Genomic DNA, 26297 nt, shown 5'->3' with positions numbered 1-26297 from the left:
GATGTATTGCCTGTCGAGGTTAGACTTTGGGCCAAGCTCAGCCCCCAAAATTATGACTGCCATGCTGAAGACGGTGCTGAGTAAAGACTGTACAGTGGACAAGGCCACTAGTTCATACATTGAGGACATTCTTATGGAGGAAGCAGAGGTGACAGCAGAGAAGGTGAGAGGCCATGTGGCGAGGTATGGGTTGACTGCAAAACTGGCGGAGTCCCTGGATGGAGGAGCGGCGTTGGGGTTGAAAACATGCCGAGATGGCAAAGGAAGCCTTGTCTTTAGACGAGGGAATGCAAAACCCGCAATCGGAACCGACCTGACAAAACGAGAACTCTTCTCGGTCTGCGGGAGACTGGTGGGACACTATCCAATCGCCAGCTGGCTCAGGATAGCATGCAGCTTTATTAAACAAATGGGCACTGATGGCTGGGAGAGCCATGTGACGAAGTAGGTCATGAACATGCTACAAGAAATCATCGCTAGAGACATGAAAGAAGACTCAGTAAAGCGGCGGAGACGGAGGGGTGATTTGGTGCAATTCCAGCAGCCTGGCATTGGGCGTCGTATTAGAGATGAGAGGTGTAACTGTGAAAGATGCGTCGTGGCTAAGAAAGAAAAACAACTATTCCCATATCAACATAGCCAAAATGGAGGCCGCTATGAAAGGAATCAATCTGGCTCTGAAGTGGGGATTGAAAACGATTGAAATCAAATCCAATTCGGCAACAGTAGTTTCACGGATCAGGTCGGCAGTGACTGGCGATAAGAGAGTTAGGACCAGAGGTGCTGCAGAAATGCCGATCAAGTGCAGGCTTGGAGCACTCACAGATTTGATAGCAGAATTCCAGTTGAAGGTATCAGAAAAGAACAAGGCGGATTCGATAACACAGGTAAAGAAGGCCTGGCTGCAAGATAGAAAGGAGGTTTCCTCGGTATGCTGTGCAGGGGAGGAAGTTAAAAAGTTACATAAAATTAACCACTTTGGTCGAGAACGGACGTTATTCCTGGCAAGAGAGGTTTACCCAGAAAACACCGAGAAGGACGTCAGGGAGGTAGTGGAGCACTGTCAGGAGTGCCAATCGATAGACCCTGGACCATCCAGACATGAAGCAGGAGAGTTACACATTGCGGAGGACTGGAAGCGATTGGCCATTGATGTGACCCATTATCGCCATAAGCTGTATCTGTCGATGGTCGACTGTGGACCGGGGAAGTTTGCCATATGAAGAGAGATCAGGGCAGAAGCTGCATGGGCGATCGGAGGGGTCATCGAAGAAATATTTTTGGAAAGAGGGCCGGTTGAGGAACTGTTAATGGATAATGGCCACGCTTACCGATCAGAAGCCTTTAAAGAGGTGTGTGATAAGTGGGGAGTAAGGCAATTTTTTAGGGCAGCATATCAGCCGAGTGGCAATGGGATAGTGGAGAGGAATCATCGCACCATCAAGGCTGCTGTGGAAAAAAGCAACATTGCACCCATGGAAGCGGTGTTTTGGTACAACATCTCACTGAAAACCAGACAAGATGAGACAACTGTGTCTCATAGAGCCATCTTTGCATATAAGTGGCGGCATCCATGCAACAAAACGGTAGGAATTGAGAGTGAAGAAGCTCCCATTAAAGTGGGTGAGGAGGTGTGTGTGAAGCCCCCCCCCCCCAATGAAAAATGTACCACTCACTGGGAGAGGGAGGTCGTAACTGGAACGCAGTCAAAGAACAATGTGATGGTGAATGGCGTCACCTGGCAAATCCTAGACCTGCGTCGTGTAACCCTGCCGGTGCGCAGTGATGGCAGTGAAGAGGAGGAAGTCGAGATTCACCAAGAAACTAACGATGCACCCCAATTCGGCTTAGCCCCACATTGTGGTTCTTTAGAACCGGACGAGAATGTCCGTAGTGAACCTGAAAACGTCAATCCCCAAGAAGTTTTCCCCCGGAGGCCTCAACGTGAGAGGAGGAGGCCTGCTAGGATGAAGGATTATGAAGTGTCTTATTGATCTCGAAGATCAGGGGGTCGTGTGAAGTAATCGTTAGAAAAAAAAAATAATAACGTACCGGGCCTATCGGCATCGCTCTTTGGGAAAGAAGAAGGAAAGGATGGCTAGCTCATTTATATACACAAAGGGCATCTTGGGAAGGCAGAAGCTATTTTTTTCCCCCTGTCTCTTCCTTTTTTTTTTTTTTTTTTTTTCTAGATAGGAGGATATAAAAGCTGGGGAAAATTCCCTGGAGATTGCAAAAAGAAAAGAGTCGTGAACATCTTCTCTTGAAAAGTATTTCGTATTGTTGACGTTCAGATTGTGGGGTGTGACAATGGTGGCGAGAGGCTAAGTGTGGTCGATTGGAAAAGAAGAGGGCAGAAACATGCTGTTGTCGAGCAAGTTACTCACTCCTTCCGGAACCCCAGAACCGAATCCTGATTGTAACTCTAGTCATCAATTACACGGATAAAGCAGCCAACTACGGAATCACACACCAGTGAATCCTGCAGACCAACCCCGAGCTTAGAAGATCCCTAATATGTATAAAGGCCCCACAGAGACGAGATCCATAAAGTTCCACACCCTTAAACAGATAGACTATATTCTCCAATTTAAAATAAATAAAATAAAATAAAATTTTGTTAAGCAATTAAATGAGTTCACTCTCAATTGAAGAGGGGAGATGTTGTAATAATTATGTTCCCTCTGTCATAACTCTGAAGTTGAGAAGAGTTATTGCCGTTAGTTATTATCATTCTTCATGCAAATAAAAGCTCCTGTCGCAGTGCGCTTACGTCGATTTGTAATACGCCGGCCATGTGTTATATTTGTAAACATTCGCACAGATGCCGTCTCGTGGCAGACAAACGAAACCACTGACCTTGTGCAAAAAATAGAAACACCCGGTTTTCCTATGTCGAACTTAAAAGAAAGAAATCTAAATTAAACTCTTTTTTCATTAAGAAGAGATTTTTATTCCAAGTTGAATCGAATATAAACACAGTAAACTTAAGTCTGAAGTTCTATTTATTGTGATTAATTCAGCAAAGATTTCATTCTAAATTCTAAATATTTTTTTTTGGGGGGGGGGGTTCTAAGGGTGGCGACTGTTGTAACAATAGGGCAGGTCGATTTTGGAACCCCGGTGAGGCAGGCAATAGTGATGATAGTTGGGGTTTGACATAGAAAATATTTTTCTCAAAATCGTTATCTTTGCTTGAGGAAATGACTTTAAAAGTTGAAAAATTGAAGTGATTAAAAGTTTTTCGGTAAATTGTCAAGAACGCCCCGTCATCAAAACAATCCGTACTGTTAAGAAAATAGAATCATTATTTAGAATAATTTTTAAACTACATTTTAAAATAAAATGAGTGAGGATAAATAAATATTAAGTGTAAAGGCAAAATTATGTTTTTTAAATAATAACGACCAAAGTTCGCTTTTTCATTTCAGGACCTTTTGGGGGGTGGAAAACACGCTCGTTATTGATATTGAAAATTAAGGTTTGTTTATTATTTAATTTGAAAACATTACGATTTAGGCTTAATTATTTCGAAAGGGAAAACGAAAAAGACTTGTTTAAAATATATATTATTATATTTCAAGTGTCTGCAGTGAATTTAAACATATTTGTTTTATCTTTTTTAATTTGTTTTTCTATGAGGTTGACACAAAAACAATGTCATTTTTTGACGTTCATTTGAACGTCAAAAGCATTATTTTTTGCACCAACCTAATATTTCACATCAAATTCTATTTGAAATTTTTATTAAAATATGGTAATACTCCAGTTTTATATTAAAACAACAACAAAAATATAGTCCATACAATTTTATTCTACACATTCTTTACGAAACATAACCACGTAAATTTTCAAGTTTTTCTACTATTATAAGTAGATTTGCAGAAAATTAGTGTCAAATTTTAATTTCTTTTATTTTTAAGGAGTAATTGCTTTTAAGCAGTGTTTTTCTTCTAAAATTATAGTTTTAAAATCAGATAACCCACAAAGATTAATACAAGTAAATAAGGAAACTCCTTTAAAGGTTTTTCGTTATGTGTGCATCTTATGTTATTGTGCTAAAATAACTTTGTTATTTAGAAAGCCATTCTTAATATGGGCAGGAGGTTCTATTGTAACTATTCTGTACTTTCACTTAAAAATTTAATAAACAAAAATTTCATAAAAATTAAATTTAACTTGAAAATACTATTAGCATAGTAACATAGATGCACAAGCACTGGTTTTTCAAACTCTAAACACTAAACACTCGTTTAAAATGGCACAGCTACAGCAAGAATGAATCTCTTTATGGATAAATTCATGTTATCGAAGGCGGAGCTAAAATCTGCTAAAAATGTCTAAACTAAACACTGTTATGCCTCTGATTTGGTTTGGTCCTCTCTCTTCAATACATCTAATTCAACTCTACAAAGTTTTTCATTATTTCTTATAACTAGCACTTATTTTTTTATGTATGAAACTGGAAGATAGCCTAATACAGTTTCCTTCAGTTATTATCCATTTATTTATTTTACTTTTCAGATTAGAATGTCAGTAAAAGCAGAACGTTCAGTTTTAACCCGTGGTTCACAAAGTTTGCTGGTCCACCTTGTCATTTGGATGAAACAGCACCCCCAACTTTCCGATAAGTCATCCAGTTTAGTTACTTCCTCAAAAACAGTTGTCCCCACTTAAAAATAGTGAGATTTCTAAGTTAATTGCCAAGGAAATAATTAGTATTTGGCAAGCAGTCAATCCACAAGGGAACGTTACATAGGACAGAAGTTCAATATATTTTGCTATAAGAGGGCCAAACAAATTGACAGGAAATCTCTTAGAGCAATCAAAGTGAAAAGAATGAAGGAACAGCTAGACAGAATATTTGATATATTTTCTTGTAGCTGTAAACTTTCTGTCTTGAGATGTGATGACTTTGCAGTAAAGTGTAAGACAGAAACAAAACAGTTAACTAAAATTCAAATTACTGTTTTAAACAAAATATAGTGCTTTTGCACTACTTCCGGAAAATATAATATCAATGATAAAAGATGAATTGGATGTGAGAGAAGAGGGCATTCAAACAGCTTTGTCCATTAAGTAAATAAATATTTATCCATTAAATTTTATTAGTTTTCTTAATTTACCCAAACAATAGTTAGTTTTATTACATCGCAAAATATAAAAAAAATAAGTGTTTTCAAATAATTTTTCTGTTGTTTTTTACAGAAATAGTGAACAACTCAAAAAAAAATAAATAAAAAGATTACTGCTATCAATTTTGCAGCCACACACTGGTCAAATTTGATTGATTTTTCTTAAAAAGTTATATATGGGAAGGAAGCAAGACATAGACACATTATTACAAAGTCATCGTGCCAGCAAATAGATCTCCATTTTCCTCGAAAGGAACAGAACAATTTAGTTCTATTATAACAGTTTATATTATTGCATTTAATAAAAAATACATGGTTCTGTAACTTGTATCAAGTTGTTATATTGTGTAATACATCTCCACATATCTTTTTGAATTGTGAAATTTAAAAGACTTAGTTGCTAATTAGCTTTTTTTACAATTTTTGTTTAATCAATGCAGTAAAAGTTGAGATATTTTGCTAGTTGTGGTTCATAATTAAAGTTATAATTCATGTATATACTTTTCTTTCAATGTATTTCATATAAATATATCAATTTTAATTGAATATTTTATAAAAATAGTGAAATTTCAAAGTCAATGTTGTGTAAAATGCTATGAAAATGAAGGATTTTTCAGCATTTTTCTACACGATTTTTAAAATGAAATGCTCAATTTTCTGTTCAAGATGGGAATCTAATTTTTGGTATATGTTCTTATTACATCAAATCCCAACTATCATCACCAGTGCCATGTTGATTTTCTGAAAAAAGTTGCAAATCGACCTGCCCTATTGTAACAATACGATTTCATAAATACAGCATGTCTCCTGCCATTTGGTAATTCCAGCAGAGGGGAGTCAACACTTTGGCACGGCCAGTCAAAGCTCTCAGCAGCAGTTCTTCAAATTTTTCCACAAACTCAGACTCAGAAGGTTTTCCACAAACAGTTCTTTTAAGGGCTACAGTTTTTCCTCAGACTCAGAAAGTTTTTTTTTCAGGGCTAACCTTCGGAAAGTTTTTCTTCTTTCGCTGCCTGCATGCTGAAAAGCCGCTGAGACGGTTGCCTACTCCTCCAGGTCTTTCTTCCAGCCCTTGGTGCCACCTGCAGCCTTCCAGTGCTGGTCGACGTCAGGCTACTATACTAGAGCGTGTCGATGTCTGGTTGCCAGTTCCAGTGCCGATAGCTGTCAAGCTATCCCTTTCAGTGCCAGTCAATGTCGGGCTTTTTTTTTGCTTTTTTTTTACACGGTGGTCACCACTTATCAAGGCCTGGAAGCCACTCAGGAATAAGGGCTATTGCAAGTACAGTACGTTAGTTATTGAAGTGTTTACTTAAGGGGGCGGTTCATTAGGAATTTGCTTACGTTGGACTTGAAGACATCCAGGTTGTAGTCAGGTGGGAAGCAGGCAGACGGAACAGAGTTCCACAGGCGTGCAGTTATAAGAAATAAGCTTTGTTCATGGAATCTTCGTTTTGATTTAGGCACAGATAAAGAGTGGGGAAAATTTTTGACAGTGGATTCAGCTAGACGAGAGTTTTTCGTGAAAGATTGGCGAGGGGGGACCAGAGATTGGAGTTCAGACGAGCACCTGCCATGGAAATAACGATAAAACAAGGATAGGCTCGCAACGTCTCTTCTGTGGGAGAGAGGTTGCAGGGAAGAGAAAAGGGCATCCCCCACTAAGCCACGAAGTCTATTTTGTACTCTGTCAAGGCAGGATAGGCTGTTTTTAGCAGCTCCTGCCCAGATATGGCAGCAGTATTCCATCCTTGGACGTACTTGGCTTTAATATAGATAGAGAATTGCATCAGTAGTGAGATATCTTCTAGAGCGGTAGAAGGATCCCACCATCTTTCCAGCGACCTTGGCAACAGACTTGATGTACGTGTTCCATTTAAGATCAGGAGTAAAGGACAAACCCAGAAGCTTGTCAAAACATGGGGCTTCTCCTAGACGAGAGCCATCCATTTCAATTGATGCCAGATGGGGATCAGAGCGTTGATGATGTAAAGATAGAAGCTTGGTTTTGGATGAATTAAAAGTGACCAGCCACCTCTTCCCCCACTGAACCACGTGCTCGAGATCAGAGGAAAGAGAATCAGAGAGAACTTTGTCATTTACAGCCTTTGATGTGTTGCTGTAGATAGTCGTGTCATCAGCATGGATGTCAACGAATGATTTAAGTATGTGTTTTGAGAGATCATTGATGTAGATCAGGAAGAGAGTTGTGCCCAGGATTGACCCTTGAGGGACTCCAGCATTAATACTGCAGGCCTCTGATTTTTGTCCATTGAGCCTACCAACAATCGGTTTCTGCCTCCAGTATCCACTGATGTCCAGCTCAGCAGCCCGCTGACGCTCCCTTGCAGTATCCACTGAGGTCTTGATCAGCAGCCCGCTGACGCCTACCTCTAGGAATCCACTGACGTCCAGCTCAACAGTGTCCTCTGACATCCAGTTCATGATCTTGTGATCTATCTTTATTTTTTTTTTTTTTTTTTTTTTTTTGGCCTAACGATCTCACATTTTTGGTTGTCAATAAAAGAGACGGTTCCTACCTTTTTAAACTGACATCTCTGTGTTTTGTCATTCTTCTTTGTCTTTGCTCTTTCCTTCCTTTGTATTGTGTCTAATATTATGTAGTACTATCGCTCCCCAGAAGGGTTACTTGGTTGATGAACGTCTTGGGAATGCAACCAGCTCCACGGGGAATGAACGATATCCAACAATATCTAAACGATAGACACATGCTGGAAACACAACGAGAACGGGTCGATCCGTCGTCGGCTATAACTGTTTGGTACGGGTCGCATTATGTGTGGTCATTGCAGGCATCTTCCCATCGTCGCTTGTTGCGTGTTCAGTGCAGCTTTCTGTCGTCGGCATTAATGGTATGCTGAAATCGAACACTTGTATAAAAACAGCGACAAGATACATTTTATAAAAATATAGATAATTTATTAAACAGTTAACAAGTTAGGAAACATATTTAGTCGACCCATCGCGTACGGCGAGCAAATCTCAACTGTCTTTACAACAATCAAATTATATTTAATTTCTCTCTTTCTTCATTGAAAGAGAGAGAAAGGAAGTCAATGAGAGAAATAGAGAAAGAAAGAGTGAGAGAATGAGAGAGAGAGAGAGAGAGAGAAGCATGCTTTTCACACAATGTTTTAGTTTTCAACTTCAGATATCCGCGTGTAAATCTGACCTTTAAAAGTTTCATAACACCTGTCACTCAAACCCAACCGACATGATCTAACGTTCCCAAACCCAAAAAACACCTGCATGAAACGTTTATAACTGCATCACAAAGTCAGGCACAAGGTTAGAAGCTAGATATAGGGGTTATTAATGTAGCAGCCCCCAGCTCCCTTAAAAGGGGCTACGTCATTGTGCCACATCTCGTCCCTCCCTTTTTGTGACCTTTGCTCTGACTGGCAAATGTCATATCATCGGGTCATTGGCACAATGATTATTTTAAAATCTTTTTCTCTTCTCTCAGTTATTCTCAAGTATTAATCACCTTTTTTTTAAGCATTAATTCTTTAGATCATTTTTTATTTTTAATAAAATATTATTTTATTTATTTTGAAAACCCTTTATCTTCCCCTGTTAAATTTTTTTCTCATTCAATTTTATGGACATTTTTCTCCCGAAGCATTCAATCTTTTGATCATTTTTTTTTTTTAATATAATATTTGATCAATTTGTTGTATCTTCTTTTTCGAAAAACGTTAGTCGTTCGCTGTTTCGTTTTATAGTCATTTGATTTTTCATTGACTTTTTGTGAAGCTTTGCTTGTTTTGAATTTGTCAACATTTTTCTTTATGCGCGCACGCGCGTGGGTGTGTGTGTTGGTGACAATTTCTCTTTGCTCCTCTGTATATATATTTTCTTTCTTTTTATTTTTAAATTTCTTGGCCGTTTTCAAAAGTTTTTTGTTTTGTAGTCGGCTTCTGCTAATAATGTTGGACAGGGGTGAATTCGGGAATTCTGTAAGTTGTGGGTTATCCAGATATTTTCTACGCGGTTGAGAGTTCTTGGATTTTTGTGTGAAGGAATTAGTCATTAAAAACTCATTCTTTTTCCGAAAGGAAAAGTCTTGTGAAAAGCCGGCAGTTTTTCTGAGGCTTTTACGATTCACAGGTACCTGTGGTGTGGATAGCTCGGGGCATACTTTAATTGCCTCTGATACAGGTTTCCTTTTTCGGACTGGAGATCGATGTTGACGGGGTGGATTCTTGTTTTGTTTTTTAGAAATTACTCTAACAGTGCTCGTCGATGCAGTGCATGGCGATAACTTGACTCTATCACTGGTATTATTAACAAGTGGTATGTTCATCCCTTTAACCGTTAGTTGGTTAGGGTGGAAGGTTATTTGGGCGTGGTTCCTTTCTAACCAATCTGCACCTAATATCAACTCCCGATCTAAGTCTGGGGTGATATAAAACCTAGATAAAGTTTGCACCTTCTTAATTTTAATAGGCAAATGGACCATGCTTTTCAGTGGCATTCTTTGCCCGTTTGCGAGAGTAACTGTTAGGTTAGAATCCCTTAACTCTCCTTTATGCGTTTTTAACTCTTCAAAAACTGATGTTTTGAGGAGCGAGACTTCCGATCCAGTGTCGATCAATGCCTCTATCGGTCTACCTCTTATTTTAACTATACACTCCATTCCGGAGCTCTGGTTGTGGATTTTATTTCTTTGGGTCTCTTTATTTTCCCGAGTTTTCTTGACCGATTTATTCTTTTGGTGGGCCCGTTTAGGTCTGCTCTCACGGCTTTCCAGACATCCATGACCTCTGGTGTTTATTCTTCCCAGGGTTACTCCTTTCTTTGAGGGTTTGTCATGGTTGCATGTCCGTGTGTTTGACCTCTGTGGCGGTCGGTGGTGAGTGGGTTTCGAGTGTAACTTGACCTTGCTTTTTCCTGAAGTGAAGTTATTTAATCTTTCTTCAGGTGCGCATTGCCAGTCTCTTTCTAGCCTATTATAGCTGGAACGCCCTCGCTGCAGTCTTGCTGAAGCACACCCACAAAACTTATATCTTACAGCGTTACAGCTACTGTTAGGTTCGGATTTGGGTACCCTAAATCTAATTGGAGCCCCCTTTGGTCCCTGATACCTGTTAAAGCTATTATTTAAGAAAGCCTGCTCCTTCTTGTGGCCACTTTGGAGTCGTTCATAAAGCATTTCGCTTTGTCTAGCAGCAGACAAGGCCTCCGATAATGTCGTCGGATTCGATCTGACCACATCCTCCTTGATAAAGGAGTTATTTAACGCATCTATGAAGAACTCAGCTAAGTGCACTTGCACAGCTGGACCTTCCCTCATCTCTGCGTCCCTATAGGCTAACTTAGCAATTTTATTCATCCTACTTGCTAAATCGGCGAGTACCTCACCTCGATCTTGCTTTATTCTTATTAAAGCCCGAGCAGCGTCGGCAGCATTTGTAAACTCGCCGTACTGGGCTGCTATTTGATCGAGCAGATCCTTACTGGTGCAGTTCGGATGATCATCGAGAAATTCTCCGATCATTTCCGATACTAGTCCGTCCGTAAAATCATACGCTAGGTTTACTAGCTCGGGGTCTGTAAGCTGGTAGATCCGCTCTTTCTTTTTCAGAGCTGCTAGCCATGGACCAAAGTCGGATGGTTTTCCAGTAAAGATTGGGATCTTCGATCCACCTGTGAGGATTCTGTTAAATGGGGCTTGGTTTGTGTTAGCCATTTTGTCTAAATGTATATTTTTAAATAGCCGACGTTTAAACAAAAAGCTCTATCCACAAAATAATTTTTACAAATTATTAAAACCAAAAAATTTGCAGAGTAACAAAAAGAGCAGAGAAAATAGTCACCTACCTTAGTTTTTCTTAAGAGTTCAGGTGTCTTTTTTTCTGTAGATGCTGGGTTGAAGTGGCTGTTTTTGAGTTGAGTTCTTCGTTGTTGTGTTTCCCTGGACTTTGACTGACTAATCTTGTGTTTCTTTTCTTTAGTTTTTGTGTCCGTGGATTTTTATTTGTCTAGTGGTTGATTTTTTTTTCCTTGTGTCCGTGGATTTTCCCATAGGGTCGTGCTTGTTTCTCATGCGAGAAACAATCCTGGATTAACGGCAACAATGTAGTACTATCGCTCCCCAGAAGGGTTACTTGGTTGATGAACGTCTTGGGAATGCAACCAGCTCCACGGGGAATGAACGATATCCAACAATATCTAAACGATAGACACATGCTGGAAACACAACGATAACGGGTCGATCCGTCGTCGGCTATAACTGTTTGGTATGGGTCGCATTATGTGTGGTCATTGCAGGCATCTTCCCATCGTCGCTTGTTGCGTGTTCAGTGCAGCTTTCTGTCGTCGGCATTAATGGTATGCTGAAATCGAACACTTGTATAAAAACAGCGACAAGATACATTTTATAAAAATATAGATAATTTATTAAACAGTTAACAAGTTAGGAAACATATTTAGTCGACCCATCGCGTACGGCGAGCAAATCTCAACTGTCTTTACAACAATCAAATTATATTTAATTTCTCTCTTTCTTCATTGAAAGAGAGAGAAAGGAAGTCAATGAGAGAAATAGAGAAAGAAAGAGTGAGAGAATGAGAGAGAGAGAGAGAGAGAGAGAGAAGCATGCTTTTCACACAATGTTTTAGTTTTCAACTTCAGATATCCGCGTGTAAATCTGACCTTTAAAAGTTTCATAACACCTGTCACTCAAACCCAACCGACATGATCTAACGTTCCCAAACCCAAAAAACACCTGCATGAAACGTTTATAACTGCATCACAAAGTCAGGCACAAGGTTAGAAGCTAGATATAGGGGTTATTAATGTAGCAGCCCCCAGCTCCCTTAAAAGGGGCTACGTCATTGTGCCACATCTCGTCCCTCCCTTTTTGTGACCTTTGCTCTGACTGGCAAATGTCATATCATCGGGTCATTGGCACAATGATTATTTTAAAATCTTTTTCTCTTCTCTCAGTTATTCTCAAGTATTAATCACCTTTTTTTTAAGCATTAATTCTTTAGATCATTTTTTATTTTTAATAAAATATTATTTTATTTATTTTGAAAACCCTTTATCTTCCCCTGTTAAATTTTTTTCTCATTCAATTTTATGGACATTTTTCTCCCGAAGCATTCAATCTTTTGATCATTTTTTTTTTTTAATATAATATTTGATCAATTTGTTGTATCTTCTTTTTCGAAAAACGTTAGTCGTTCGCTGTTTCGTTTTATAGTCATTTGATTTTTCATTGACTTTTTGTGAAGCTTTGCTTGTTTTGAATTTGTCAACATTTTTCTTTATGCGCGCACGCGCGTGGGTGTGTGTGTTGGTGACAATTTCTCTTTGCTCCTCTGTATATATATTTTCTTTCTTTTTATTTTTAAATTTCTTGGCCGTTTTCAAAAGTTTTTTGTTTTGTAGTCGGCTTCTGCTAATAATGTTGGACAGGGGTGAATTCGGGAATTCTGTAAGTTGTGGGTTATCCAGATATTTTCTACGCGGTTGAGAGTTCTTGGATTTTTGTGTGAAGGAATTAGTCATTAAAAACTCATTCTTTTTCCGAAAGGAAAAGTCTTGTGAAAAGCCGGCAGTTTTTCTGAGGCTTTTACGATTCACAGGTACCTGTGGTGTGGATAGCTCGGGGCATACTTTAATTGCCTCTGATACAGGTTTCCTTTTTCGGACTGGAGATCGATGTTGACGGGGTGGATTCTTGTTTTGTTTTTTAGAAATTACTCTAACAGTGCTCGTCGATGCAGTGCATGGCGATAACTTGACTCTATCACTGGTATTATTAACAAGTGGTATGTTCATCCCTTTAACCGTTAGTTGGTTAGGGTGGAAGGTTATTTGGGCGTGGTTCCTTTCTAACCAATCTGCACCTAATATCAACTCCCGATCTAAGTCTGGGGTGATATAAAACCTAGATAAAGTTTGCACCTTCTTAATTTTAATAGGCAAATGGACCATGCTTTTCAGTGGCATTCTTTGCCCGTTTGCGAGAGTAACTGTTAGGTTAGAATCCCTTAACTCTCCTTTATGCGTTTTTAACTCTTCAAAAACTGATGTTTTGAGGAGCGAGACTTCCGATCCAGTGTCGATCAATGCCTCTATCGGTCTACCTCTTATTTTAACTATACACTCCATTCCGGAGCTCTGGTTGTGGATTTTATTTCTTTGGGTCTCTTTATTTTCCCGAGTTTTCTTGACCGATTTATTCTTTTGGTGGGCCCGTTTAGGTCTGCTCTCACGGCTTTCCAGACATCCATGACCTCTGGTGTTTATTCTTCCCAGGGTTACTCCTTTCTTTGAGGGTTTGTCATGGTTGCATGTCCGTGTGTTTGACCTCTGTGGCGGTCGGTGGTGAGTGGGTTTCGAGTGTAACTTGACCTTGCTTTTTCCTGAAGTGAAGTTATTTAATCTTTCTTCAGGTGCGCATTGCCAGTCTCTTTCTAGCCTATTATAGCTGGAACGCCCTCGCTGCAGTCTTGCTGAAGCACACCCACAAAACTTATATCTTACAGCGTTACAGCTACTGTTAGGTTCGGATTTGGGTACCCTAAATCTAATTGGAGCCCCCTTTGGTCCCTGATACCTGTTAAAGCTATTATTTAAGAAAGCCTGCTCCTTCTTGTGGCCACTTTGGAGTCGTTCATAAAGCATTTCGCTTTGTCTAGCAGCAGACAAGGCCTCCGATAATGTCGTCGGATTCGATCTGACCACATCCTCCTTGATAAAGGAGTTATTTAACGCATCTATGAAGAACTCAGCTAAGTGCACTTGCACAGCTGGACCTTCCCTCATCTCTGCGTCCCTATAGGCTAACTTAGCAATTTTATTCATCCTACTTGCTAAATCGGCGAGTACCTCACCTCGATCTTGCTTTATTCTTATTAAAGCCCGAGCAGCGTCGGCAGCATTTGTAAACTCGCCGTACTGGGCTGCTATTTGATCGAGCAGATCCTTACTGGTGCAGTTCGGATGATCATCGAGAAATTCTCCGATCATTTCCGATACTAGTCCGTCCGTAAAATCATACGCTAGGTTTACTAGCTCGGGGTCTGTAAGCTGGTAGATCCGCTCTTTCTTTTTCAGAGCTGCTAGCCATGGACCAAAGTCGGATGGTTTTCCAGTAAAGATTGGGATCTTCGATCCACCTGTGAGGATTCTGTTAAATGGGGCTTGGTTTGTGTTAGCCATTTTGTCTAAATGTATATTTTTAAATAGCCGACGTTTAAACAAAAAGCTCTATCCACAAAATAATTTTTACAAATTATTAAAACCAAAAAATTTGCAGAGTAACAAAAAGAGCAGAGAAAATAGTCACCTACCTTAGTTTTTCTTAAGAGTTCAGGTGTCTTTTTTTCTGTAGATGCTGGGTTGAAGTGGCTGTTTTTGAGTTGAGTTCTTCGTTGTTGTGTTTCCCTGGACTTTGACTGACTAATCTTGTGTTTCTTTTCTTTAGTTTTTGTGTCCGTGGATTTTTATTTGTCTAGTGGTTGATTTTTTTTTCCTTGTGTCCGTGGATTTTCCCATAGGGTCGTGCTTGTTTCTCATGCGAGAAACAATCCTGGATTAACGGCAACAATGTAGTACTATCGCTCCCCAGAAGGGTTACTTGGTTGATGAACGTCTTGGGAATGCAACCAGCTCCACGGGGAATGAACGATATCCAACAATATCTAAACGATAGACACATGCTGGAAACACAACGATAACGGGTCGATCCGTCGTCGGCTATAACTGTTTGGTATGGGTCGCATTATGTGTGGTCATTGCAGGCATCTTCCCATCGTCGCTTGTTGCGTGTTCAGTGCAGCTTTCTGTCGTCGGCATTAATGGTATGCTGAAATCGAACACTTGTATAAAAACAGCGACAAGATACATTTTATAAAAATATAGATAATTTATTAAACAGTTAACAAGTTAGGAAACATATTTAGTCGACCCATCGCGTACGGCGAGCAAATCTCAACTGTCTTTACAACAATCAAATTATATTTAATTTCTCTCTTTCTTCATTGAAAGAGAGAGAAAGGAAGTCAATGAGAGAAATAGAGAAAGAAAGAGTGAGAGAATGAGAGAGAGAGAGAGAGAGAGAGAAGCATGCTTTTCACACAATGTTTTAGTTTTCAACTTCAGATATCCGCGTGTAAATCTGACCTTTAAAAGTTTCATAACACCTGTCACTCAAACCCAACCGACATGATCTAACGTTCCCAAACCCAAAAAAACACCTGCATGAAACGTTTATAACTGCATCACAAAGTCAGGCACAAGGTTAGAAGCTAGATATAGGGGTTATTAATGTAGCAGCCCCCAGCTCCCTTAAAAGGGGCTACGTCATTGGGCCACATTTGGTTGTACGGTCAACCGCATTTATAACTGGTTGTTAAACCCTCTGCAACACTCTCTTATATGGATAAGATGAGAGTGTTGCAGAGGGTTTAACAACCAGTTATTATCACAGCCATCCTGACCGAAGAACCTCCTAATATAACACTCTCTCCCGTTTTTTTTTTTTTTTTTTTGCAATCTGAATAGTCCTGATCAACTACTGGACTATGGTTACATTGCTTCTGGACAGGCAAGTCATACATCATTGACTGAATTTATGTATACTTTCACTGTTCCGCTTCAAAAAATACCAGTTCCATTTACAGACAAATTCATGTCAACGGGTCATAATTGAAGTAATTAACAATTAAATTAGGTTTGACATTTACGCATTTACAAACTGTTGTCATCTGAAATGCTAGCAAAGGCAGAATAGGTTGCTCTTTTGTAATGAAACATTTAAAAAAATAGTACAAACGTGTCTGTACTGTAGAATTGTGTGCAGACAAAAAGAATGAAGAAAAAGAAGAAAAAAATGGCCGCCTACTCTCTTTATATACTTGCGATATTGTCACCTAATATGCAAATGAGATGCTTCCGGTTGGATATAAAAACCTGATTTTTCATAGACTGTGTTGATTTTGGATTTGGATGTCAGAGCAGCAAGTGTTCTCGGCAGTGTGTCATATTCTAGAGTTGAGTTTTGACAGCAAAGCCCCGAGATTTGCAGTAGTGCGTCGAATTTAACACTAGATTGTTTTAACCACAACTGTCCACTTTTACATGAGTAAAATGTATGGTTGTCATATTTATGTTGTTTTCACTATCTACACAATAAAATAATACTTGTAATCAAAATGATCGTTGCTTCTAAATCTCATTTACCCCTCTCATCTTGTTCTACTGTATGGAATGTTGTTTAAAGTTAGCAGAAGGAAAGGAGAAAAAGAAAGGTAAAAACAGATCAAACGAACAGAGGTCTTACCGCGTGTGTCGGGCAAGGTTGGGCGAAAGAGAGAGAGAAATCAAGATGGCGTCCATAGTTTTAAAAGGTGTGCTCTGGTGGAAGTCACACAAAATCACATGAAATCATGCGAGAGACATGTATAAAAGGAGTTGACAGGTTAGGTCGGAGAGAGGCTGACAGACGAAGGTTGGTGTCAGTGGTGATCTCAAACCCGGCGGTTATTGGCTTGCAAAGACGAATTCTTTTTATTTCTTTCTTTAATTTTGTTGTCCTAACTCAAGAACACTTCATGGAAGTTGAGAGATAATGTCTTACAGATCTCAAATTGTTATGCATGTGCATGTGTTTTCATGTGAGGTACAGCAGGATGAAAGAATATTAATTTTGTGTATCCCTTTTTATATATCAATTAATTTCAGTGCCAGGGAAATAATAGACATGCCTTCTAGTGAATGCATGTGCAGTAAAAGTGTAGAAAAAGTGTAGGTAATGCTATCGAAAAATGCCATAACTAATCATCCTTACCTTGCCTGCATTTTTAGCTAGTTCCATTGCAACGTTGAAGAACTCTTCAATGTCCTCAGTTTCATTCTCAAGTAACGAACTATTTTGGCTTTCAACGAGAATGTCAGCAGTTTCTTCTGATGAACAATCAACAGCAACAGACATCGTTTTAATTCACAGCTGACAATGGGGATGACTAATTGACTTCACGAATCTGAAGTTAGAAAGTATATGGAGATATATATAGTAATAATAAAACAAATAAATGAAAAGTGAATGTCTACTAAAATGTAATCATATTTCGATCCCAAATCTTACAATCAGATACTATTGAAGAAATGAATAAATGCCAAAGTTGTTCATTTATCCAAACTATACTGATATCAAAACACACCGAGCTTATTTAATACAATAAAGTATTTGGAAATACCCTGTAGATAGTGATCGGCAAACATCTAAACATAAGTGTGGCTGTGTTTAATTGGCTTATTTTATAAACAGTTTATAATAGATTAATATTCTGTATAAGCTGAACTGAAAGCCACTAGTTTTATGGAGAGTTGTTGGATATACAGGCTCTACGGCCAGTGATAGTGTTGCTAAACGATGAATTTTACACCATATTACCTACAGTTAAAAGTATCTTCGGTGTTTCGAAATAATAGTTTGTTTTTTTTTTGTTTAATTTGTGAAAGATGAAGTTTTGTGTTTTCTCTTTATTGCTTGAAAATAGTCCTTTCTATTTTTAGCACATGTAGTCGTAACGAGTCAGGTTTCAACCGACAGCAACTTAGTAATGGTTACCTGACCAATCACGGCAGATCCATGCAGAATAAATATTGAAAGACAAAAGGTGGGGTGGGAGTCAATATTCGGTGGGCCACGCAAGATTATTCATCAGTTGGATGTCGATTGCGTGACACTGCTGTCCGAACTTTCACCTTCTGGTTACCACTTGACGCGTCTTCTCTCCACTCCAAAACGAACTTCTGCAACTTTAGCTTTTCTCTCCCCGAATCCGACTTTTCTCTTCTACAAATACAACTTCTCTGCTCGCAATCTAACTTCAGAATACCTTCCTTCCCCAAATCACTCCTCTTTTATCTCCAATCAGGAGCATCTCATTTGTATACCTCGTGGTCACCCTGTAGGCATATAAAGAAACAGGGCAGCCATTTTTGTTTCTTTCTTCTTCATTATGAACACGAGGTAAGCCACACAAAAACGCGGTCGGTCGTTCTTGTTTCTTTTTTTCTTCATTTACACCACACGCCCCCCTGATCTTCGAGATCAATAGGATACTTCGTAATCCTCCATCCAAGCAGGCCGCCTCCTCTCACGTCGAGGCCTCTGGAGGACAACTTCTCGGGGGTTAAAGTTTTCAGGTTCACTACAACGCGGGCCTAAGTCAGGTCGAGCAGCATCATTTGCTTCTCGGTGGCCCTCGATTTCTTCTTCTTCACTGCCCTCACTGCATACCGGCAATGTCACACGACGCAGGTCTAAGATATGCCAGGGAACGCCATTCACCATCACATTGTTCTTCGACTGCAATCCTGTTACGACCCCTCTTTTCCAACGAGTGGTACACTGTGCATTGGGGGGTTTCACCCACACCTCTTCACCTACTTTGATAGTGGCTTCTTCACTCTCAATTTCTGCTGTTTTGTTGCACGAATGCCGCCACTTATATGTGAAAACGGCCCTATGAGGCACAGTTGTCTCATCTTGTTTGGTCTTCGGCGAGATGTTGTACCAAAACACCGCCTCTATGGGTGATACGTTGCTTTTTTCCGCAGCGGCTTTAATCGTGCGATGATTCCTCTCCACTGTTCCGTTGCCACTCGGCCGATACGTTGCTCTGAAAAATTGCCTTACTCCCCACTTATCGCACACCCCTTTAAAGGCTTCTGATCAGAAAGCGGGGCCATTGTCCATTAAGAGTTCCTCAACCGGCCCTCTCTCCAAAACTATCTCCTCGATGACCCCTCCGATCGCCCATGCAGCTTCTGCCCTGATCTCTCTCCAGATGGCAAACCTTCCCGGTCCACAGTCGACCATCGACAGATACAATTTGTGGTGATAGTTTGTCACATCAATGGCCAATCGCTTCCAGTCCTCCGCAACGTGTAGCTCTCCTGCTTCGTGTCTGGACGGTCCAGGGTCAATTGATTGGCACTCTCGACAGTTCTCCACCACCTCCCTAACCTCCTCCTCGGTGGTCTCCGGGTAAACCTCTCTGGCTAGGAATAACATTCGTTCTCGACCAAAGTGGTGCATTTCGTGTGACTCTTTGACTTCTTCCCCTGCACAGCATGCCGAGGAGATCTCCTTTCCCTCCTGCAGCCAGGCCTTCTTCACGCGTGTCATCGAATCCGCCTTGTTTTTTTCTGACGGGACCAACACAACAGATACTCTCAACTGGAATTCCGCTATCAGGTTGGTGAGCGCTCCGAGTCTGCGCTTGATCAGCATTTCTGCAGCACCCCTTGTCTTAACTCTCTTATCGCCAGTTACTGCCAACCGAATCCACGACGCTACTGTTGCCGAATCGGTTTTGACTTCAATTATTTTCAATCCCCATTTCAGGGCCAGATTGATTCCTTTTATAGCGGCATCTAGTTCTGCTACGTTGATATGGGAGAAGTCGTTGATTTTCTTAGCCACGCTTACACCTCCTATCTCTAGTACGACGCCCAACGCCAGGTTACTGGCATCGCACCAAACCACACCTGCGTCTTCGCCGCTGACATACCATTTCCCTTTCACTGGGTCCTCATTCCTCACTCTCGCAATGACTTCTTGCAGCATGTTCATGACCTCCTTCGTCACACGGCCTTCCCAATCATCAGTGCCTGTTTGTCGTTTAATAAAGCTGCATGCTATCCCGAGCCAGCCAGCGATAGGATAGTGCCCGACCAGCCTCCCGCAGACTGAGAAGAGTTCTCGCCTCGTCAGCTCAGATCCGACTTCGGGTATTGCATTCCCTCGTTCGAAGACAAGGCTTTCTTTTCCATCTCGCCTTAGTTTCAACCCCAGCGTCGCTCCTCCATCTAGGGCCTCCGCCGGTTTTGCGGTTAACCCATACTTCTCGACATGGCTTCTTACTTTTTCTGCTGTCACCTCTGCCTCCTCCACCAGGATGTCGTCAATGTACGAGCTAGTGGCCTCCTCCACTGTACAGTCTTTGCTCAGCACTGTCTTCAGCACGGCAGTCATAATTTTGGGGGATGAACTCAGCCCAAAGCCTAACCTCGTCAGACAATACACCCGCCCCTTGTACCGGACCAGTTGGTACTGTCAGAGTTTTTCATCTACATGGATCTGCAGATATGCCGATTTCAGATCGACAATCTTAGTGGCCCGCCCCATTCTTCTCCATTTCCTCATGACATCCTCACATACGTCGATCCCCGTTCCAGTGTGGCAGGCTACGTGTCTGTTCAATTCCCTAAAATCCAGCACGGGCCTAATCTTGTTTTTGGTAGGCTGAACAACCGCCAGTAGTGGCAACACATCTTTTTCTTCCCCTGTCCACGGTTTCAGAATTCCTTCTTTTATCCACCTCTCCACTTCTTCCTCGAATCCTTTTCTTATTTCTCCTCGCAGGGTGTTTTCGTAGCAGCCCACCTTATTCCGTAGTTCTGGGGGCCCGGAAATCCATTTCCATTCCACCGTACACCTCACGCCATCAAACTTCGCCAGGAAATCTTTGTCCTCAATGCAGCAAACCTCCGGTTTTGGGGTTCTGACGGTTCTATCACCTTCCACTCCTGCCATCCCCACTGCGCCGAGACGTCCAAACGTCACTTGGCCCCCTCTTAACGTAGTGCCCCCCAGTCGGTTAATTGCACTCATACCTATAATCACGTCGACACCACCGACCAGATGATTCAACACCAGGGCTTGCAGTCCAATGGGCACCCCTTGCACCATTACTTCCGCTGTCGTCTCTCCTAGGCATTTCACATCCCTGCCATCCACGGTCCTAATAATCCTGGTTCCGCTCCATGACCTCGCGACATTCCTTGCTAACAGCATTGTAGTGCAGCCTGTGTCGACAAGGGCTATGGCTCTCTTCCCATTGACTACCACCGGTAACCGAGGCAATGTTCCATCATGCGCCATTTCCACACAGAAGGGGTAACCACTGGCGCAATAGCTCCCCTTCACTCGTTTCCCTGGTCCCGTGCAGCAACACAATAGCGGCTAATATGCCCCACTTGTCCACATCGGTAGCACGTGATCCCCGGTCTCGGCTCTTTGCAGTCCTTGATCAGATGAGGACCCTGGACCGGAAACACTTGATGGCAGGTCTCCCCTCCTGTCGCCTCGCCGGCTGCCTCTCATTCAAGTGAGGCCTCATGCACATATTTCCACTCACAGCTGCAGCCACGATTGGGCTTTTAACATTTTTCACTAGGACTCTGGCGTGGACCAAGAGATCGTCCACTTCCATAGAATGGATCCCCGTGATTCTCTGCATGTTCGCAGAGATTTCCTCTGGGAAGCCGTTCACTAGGTACAGCTTTACCGTCATCTCCAGGCTCCTCCCCACGTAACCAGCCAACCCTGCCAGTCTCCTGATCTCTGCCGCAAAGACATCAACGGACTCGCCGGTTCACCTCAAACTTGACAGCTTGCGAAGTGCTTCAAATGGGCCCTCCGCGAAGGCCAATTTCAGCCTTTGCTCTACTAAGGCGAGGTCTTCCTTGTCTTCATCTCGCATCTGCTGGTAAATCGTGAGGGCTTCCCCCTCTAAGTATAGCGGCAGCAGGGTGACCACATCTTCTATCTTTTGCAGCTTTGCCACCATTTTTAATTTCTCCAGCCACTTAATCAGGTCGCCCTCCCCAGTAAAGGGTCTCAACATCTGAGTGCTCAGTCTCCACTCAGCCATGTTAATTGCTTGATACGCCGAAATAGCTTGTCGATTGCGTGACACTGCTGTCCGAACTTTCACCTTCTGGTTACCACTTGACGCGTCTTCTCTCCACTCCAAAACGAACTTCTGCAACTTTAGCTTTTCTCTCCCCGAATCCGACTTTTCTCTTCTACAAATACAACTTCTCTGCTCGCAATCTAACTCCAGAATGCCTTCCTTCCCCAAAATCACTCCTCTTTTATCTCCAATCAGGAGCATCTCATTTGCATACCTCGTGGTCAAACAGGGCAGCCATTTTTGTTTCTTTCTTCTTCATTATGAACACGAGGTAAGCCACACAAAAACGCGGTCGGTCGTTCTTGTTTCTTTTTTCTTCATTTACACCACATTGGATAAACACCCCTCACTTTTATAGATTCCTGTAAATATATTTTGTTACTCTATTCCCATGTTGCGTTTTCCTTGTGACCTCTTTAACAGGATCATAACAGTGACGACGAAAAGATTTAAAAATGCAGGGAACACAAGTTTAAACATCCCAGTGTTGCAAGAACCCGAAAAAACTTATGCAGAAAACACGTTTAAATATCCCATTGTCGCATAACAGTGGCGACGTTGGATTTCAAGAACTTCAAAAGAAACCAAATTTTAAACACCCGAGTGTTTGTATAACACGGGCGATATTAGGATTTGAAGGACCCATAAGGGAAATACGAGTTTAACCACTCCAAGATTTATATTACACTGGAAAAAAAACACATAGCGTGTATGGGCGCATATGAGAAAATCAGCAGCAGCCATAGAATAGCTGATTAGCAAAAATATTAGAAGCAATAGCCTTCTTAGCACATATGCAAATGAAGAAAGTGTGTTAGCGTCACGGGAAGAAGAAGGAGAGGAAAAGAAAAAAGGACAGCACATGGTCGAGCAAAGCAATCAGACGTGTTTTGACTTTTGGACGGCGAGAGAAAATGTTCCACATGGTCGAAAAAACGAAAAGGCAAGCGACGACAAAGACACGTGTGTGAAAGAGCGTCTCGACAGTCATGTTCGACATGTGAATGATATTTTGAAACACAGTAAAGTGTGTTATCGGAAATTACTGGAATAAATGCTTTTTGTATTCATCTAGAAAAAAATGCTGAGTTGTATTTTTTATGTCCTTTTTTGTTTGTTCTTGCGATGGTACCAGACAAAGTGCGAGTGAAATGCAACAACACAGTTAATGGCCAAAAAGTAACGACGAAAGTTGTTTTTGCAATCTTTACTTCTTTAAGTTTGTGTATTGATATTCATATTAAAAACCCTTTTTTCTATTTATTTTAAAAGAAAATACAACTTTATTTATGGGCTGTGGAATTGCATCTACTAGCAAACGATCTAGCTAATTTGCATATTCTTTTAAACATTCATTTAATCAATTCCTTTGTGTCATTATCTTATTGAGGATGTCAATGGATTATAAATGATATAACGATAGATCGGCTTTTACATAATGGCGTCTTTATTTAACATTTGTAAACAAAGCAAAAACGTACACCAGTAAGGGACGCAACTCGAGACGGTGAAAATTCTTGTTAGTCCCTCATGCAACATCTTCCCTTTTCTCAATGACAAGACAGAACAAAAAAAACCCAAAGTCTAAAAATTGAAACAGAGTCTATAAAATATAGTGATCTAGGCATTCATTGGGCTGACTACCCTCATACCTAACAGGGATTATTCTGGCCTTTCACTTATGTTGTGAAATCTCTGAATCTCACAGGATCTCTTACTATTCTTCCCGACCGTGTTGTCTGCAACCTTTCCAGGCTTGCTTTTGTTGGGGATGGGGTCGGATTTGGGCTTTCTCTTATTTCACCTTCATATTGAGGTGGTCCTGTGGTACATATCTCTTCTGTACTCCACCCTGCATTCTTGGGTAACTCGCTCTGCACTTCATATGGCTGGTGCATTACTGATGTGTGGGGGAGTGTCTCTGCAGTTTTCTTCAAATCTACTCTATTCCGTCGATATAATTCTCCATCCACTTTTATATGGTATGATCACTCATCCAGTCTCCGCCATACCACTGCTTTCCTTCTCTCTTTTTGACGGTTTATGTGTGGTTTTATCCATACTACATCTCCAGGATACAATGGTTTCAGTGGTTTTACTTTGTGGTTGAAAGAATATTCTTGCTTCCTGCGGTCTTGCTTCACCATTTTTCTTAGATTTTTGGGCAATTCTGGCTTGAGTAAACTCTCTCTGGTTGGGAGAAATGTTTTTGTTCTCCTTGACATCAGCTCCTGAGCTGGTGATAAGGTAGAAAATTCCTGGCTACTAAACTGAGGCCAATTATCAGTTACCACCTGATCTGGTATTCCATGTCGTGCAAAATGATGTTTCAGTTTAGTTATCACTGTCTTTGCTTGTGTATTGAGAAGATGATCAATTTCCCAAAAGTTGCTCATGTAGTCAACTGTGCAGAGATAGTCTCTATCTTCAAACTTAAAGAGATATATTCCCACTTTCACCCAGGGTCTGTCAGGAACTTCATGGACCCTTAATGATTCTGCTGGATTGGTTACTTCATATTTTCTACACGTGGGGCATTTTGAAACGTAGTCCTTTATGTCACTGTTCATATTTGGCCAATACAAACATTCTCTTACTCTTCTGCAACATCCCTCTACTCCCAGGTGTGTGGAATGCAGCTTTTCTTTCAACACTCCCCGCTATGTCAGTAGGACCACTACCCGGCTTCCTCTGAAAATTAACCTATCTTGCACCGTCATTTCACTTCACATATTAAAATAATGGTCTCAACTCTGGGTCAAGATGTATTTTGTCTTCTGGCCATCCTTCCAGAATTACTTGCTGCAACTGCTGCATGCTTCTGTCTTCCTTCGTGGCTGAGCGCAGTTCAAGCAGCCCTCTTTCTGTTATCGGAATATATTCTGCTTCCTTGACATCATCTTCATCGTCCATATATTCACCACCCAATCCATAGATGTATGTTCTTGATAGCGTGTTTGCAAGGAAAATTTTGTTACCTGGATGGTACAGAACTGTAGCATCGTAAGCCTGTTGGCGCATCAGCATGTTTTGGGCATTTTACCAATTCTTTTTCATGATCGCTTCCAGTGACCTATGATTAGTTAGTACTGTTATCTGTCGACCAAACGTATATTGGTGAAACCATTCACATGCGTAGACTACTGCTAGTAGTTCCTTCTCAATCTGTGCATATCGAGTTTCTGTGTCAGTCAGTGAACGGCTGATTATAGCTAGCGGTTGACCCTCTTGCAGTAGTGCAGCCCCCATGCCCTTCTCACATTGAATGACCAAAGATTTGTTGGGGTCATAGTACCTTAATACTGGTGCCTCACTCACTAACTCTTTAATTTTCCCAAAAGCCTCTTCCTGAATTTGGGACCATGTCCATGGCACATCTGCCTTCACTAAATTTCTAATAGGGGCCATCACGTCAGATATGTGTGGTAGAAATTTTTCCAGGTAATTTACGAATCCAACCAATCGTTGCACTCCCTACACGTCTGTTGGGCACGGCATCTCTTTTATGGCTCTTACCTTCAGGATGTAAACCATTTGTCATAGGTTCAATTTTTCAGCATTCAATCGCATCCCACGATCACAACATCTCTGCAACAGGTTCCTGAGTTTTTGGTCATGATCAGTTGTTGCTTCTTCCATCGTTTTACCCTTCCCAATCACCAGAAAATTTGTTAACCACCAAATCGGACATCTTGTCAAAAAGGGTCTTTTGAAATATCTTCGGTGCTGGAGCAATCCCGAAAAGTAAAACTTTCCACCGGAACCTACCATATGGTGTAGAAAATGCTGGCTTCGTCTAATTTTACATGCCAAAATCCATCTCGTAGATCCAGGGTAGAAAATACCTTGCTGTAAGCTATTTCTGGTAGTAAATCGTCCAGTGTAGGTAACTGTGGTCTTGGGTCTATGCATATTCGTATGCTTCCATTTTTCTTAGCTACCAGTGCTAAAGCACTGACAGATGGTGTTGGGTCTCTCACTGGTTCAATAACATTCTTCTTTACCAGTTTTTCTTACTCGACTTTTAGCTTGTCCTTAAGTGCCACTGGTATTATCTGTGTTGCTGCAACATTTGGTGTTACTCCTGGATCCACCTGCAAATGTACTTCTCCTGGTAATTGACACAATTCTTCCTTGAACACATCTCTGAAGTCATTGATAATGCTGTCTGAGTACTGGCTGCTGGATTCATTCATTTGAGAAACTTTGGCAACCATTTTGAATTTGTCGTTATTGATTGTGACAAGTTCCATTTTCTGGATTGCATTTGCTCCAAGTAAGGGATGGAAATCCTCTTTCACAATGACAAACTTGACTGCATATTTTTGTCCAGTTTTAAGGTTTATCATTTTTACTCGACATTCTCCCAATGACTTCACTTCTGCTTCATTTCACATGACAAGAGTCTTATTTG

At 41.0% G+C, this 26297-nt stretch overlaps 1 protein-coding gene across 3 annotated transcripts in view; it reads right to left on the bottom strand.

Annotated features, from left to right (window-relative positions):
• The window catches only part of LOC145277825 (inositol monophosphatase 1-like), a 597035-nt gene that overhangs the window by 496284 nt on the left and 74454 nt on the right, over positions 1 to 26297 (bottom strand). For all 3 annotated transcript variants that reach the window (XM_080129728.1, XM_080129729.1, XM_080129730.1), the window contains exon 2: positions 16963 to 17155. In XM_080129728.1, coding sequence (XP_079985854.1) covers positions 16963 to 17106 — 144 coding nt within the window. In that variant the 5' untranslated portion in view covers positions 17107 to 17155. The remainder of the gene's footprint in view (positions 1 to 16962; positions 17156 to 26297) is intronic.

The sequence above is a fragment of the Euprymna scolopes genome, chromosome 6, assembly GCF_053919585.1.
Source record: "Euprymna scolopes isolate OS-2025 chromosome 6, ASM5391958v1, whole genome shotgun sequence".
In the NCBI taxonomy this organism is placed as follows: Eukaryota; Metazoa; Mollusca; class Cephalopoda; order Sepiida; family Sepiolidae; genus Euprymna; species Euprymna scolopes.
Note: the sequence above shows the minus strand (reverse complement) of the source record. Positions and strands in the feature narration are given on the sequence as shown.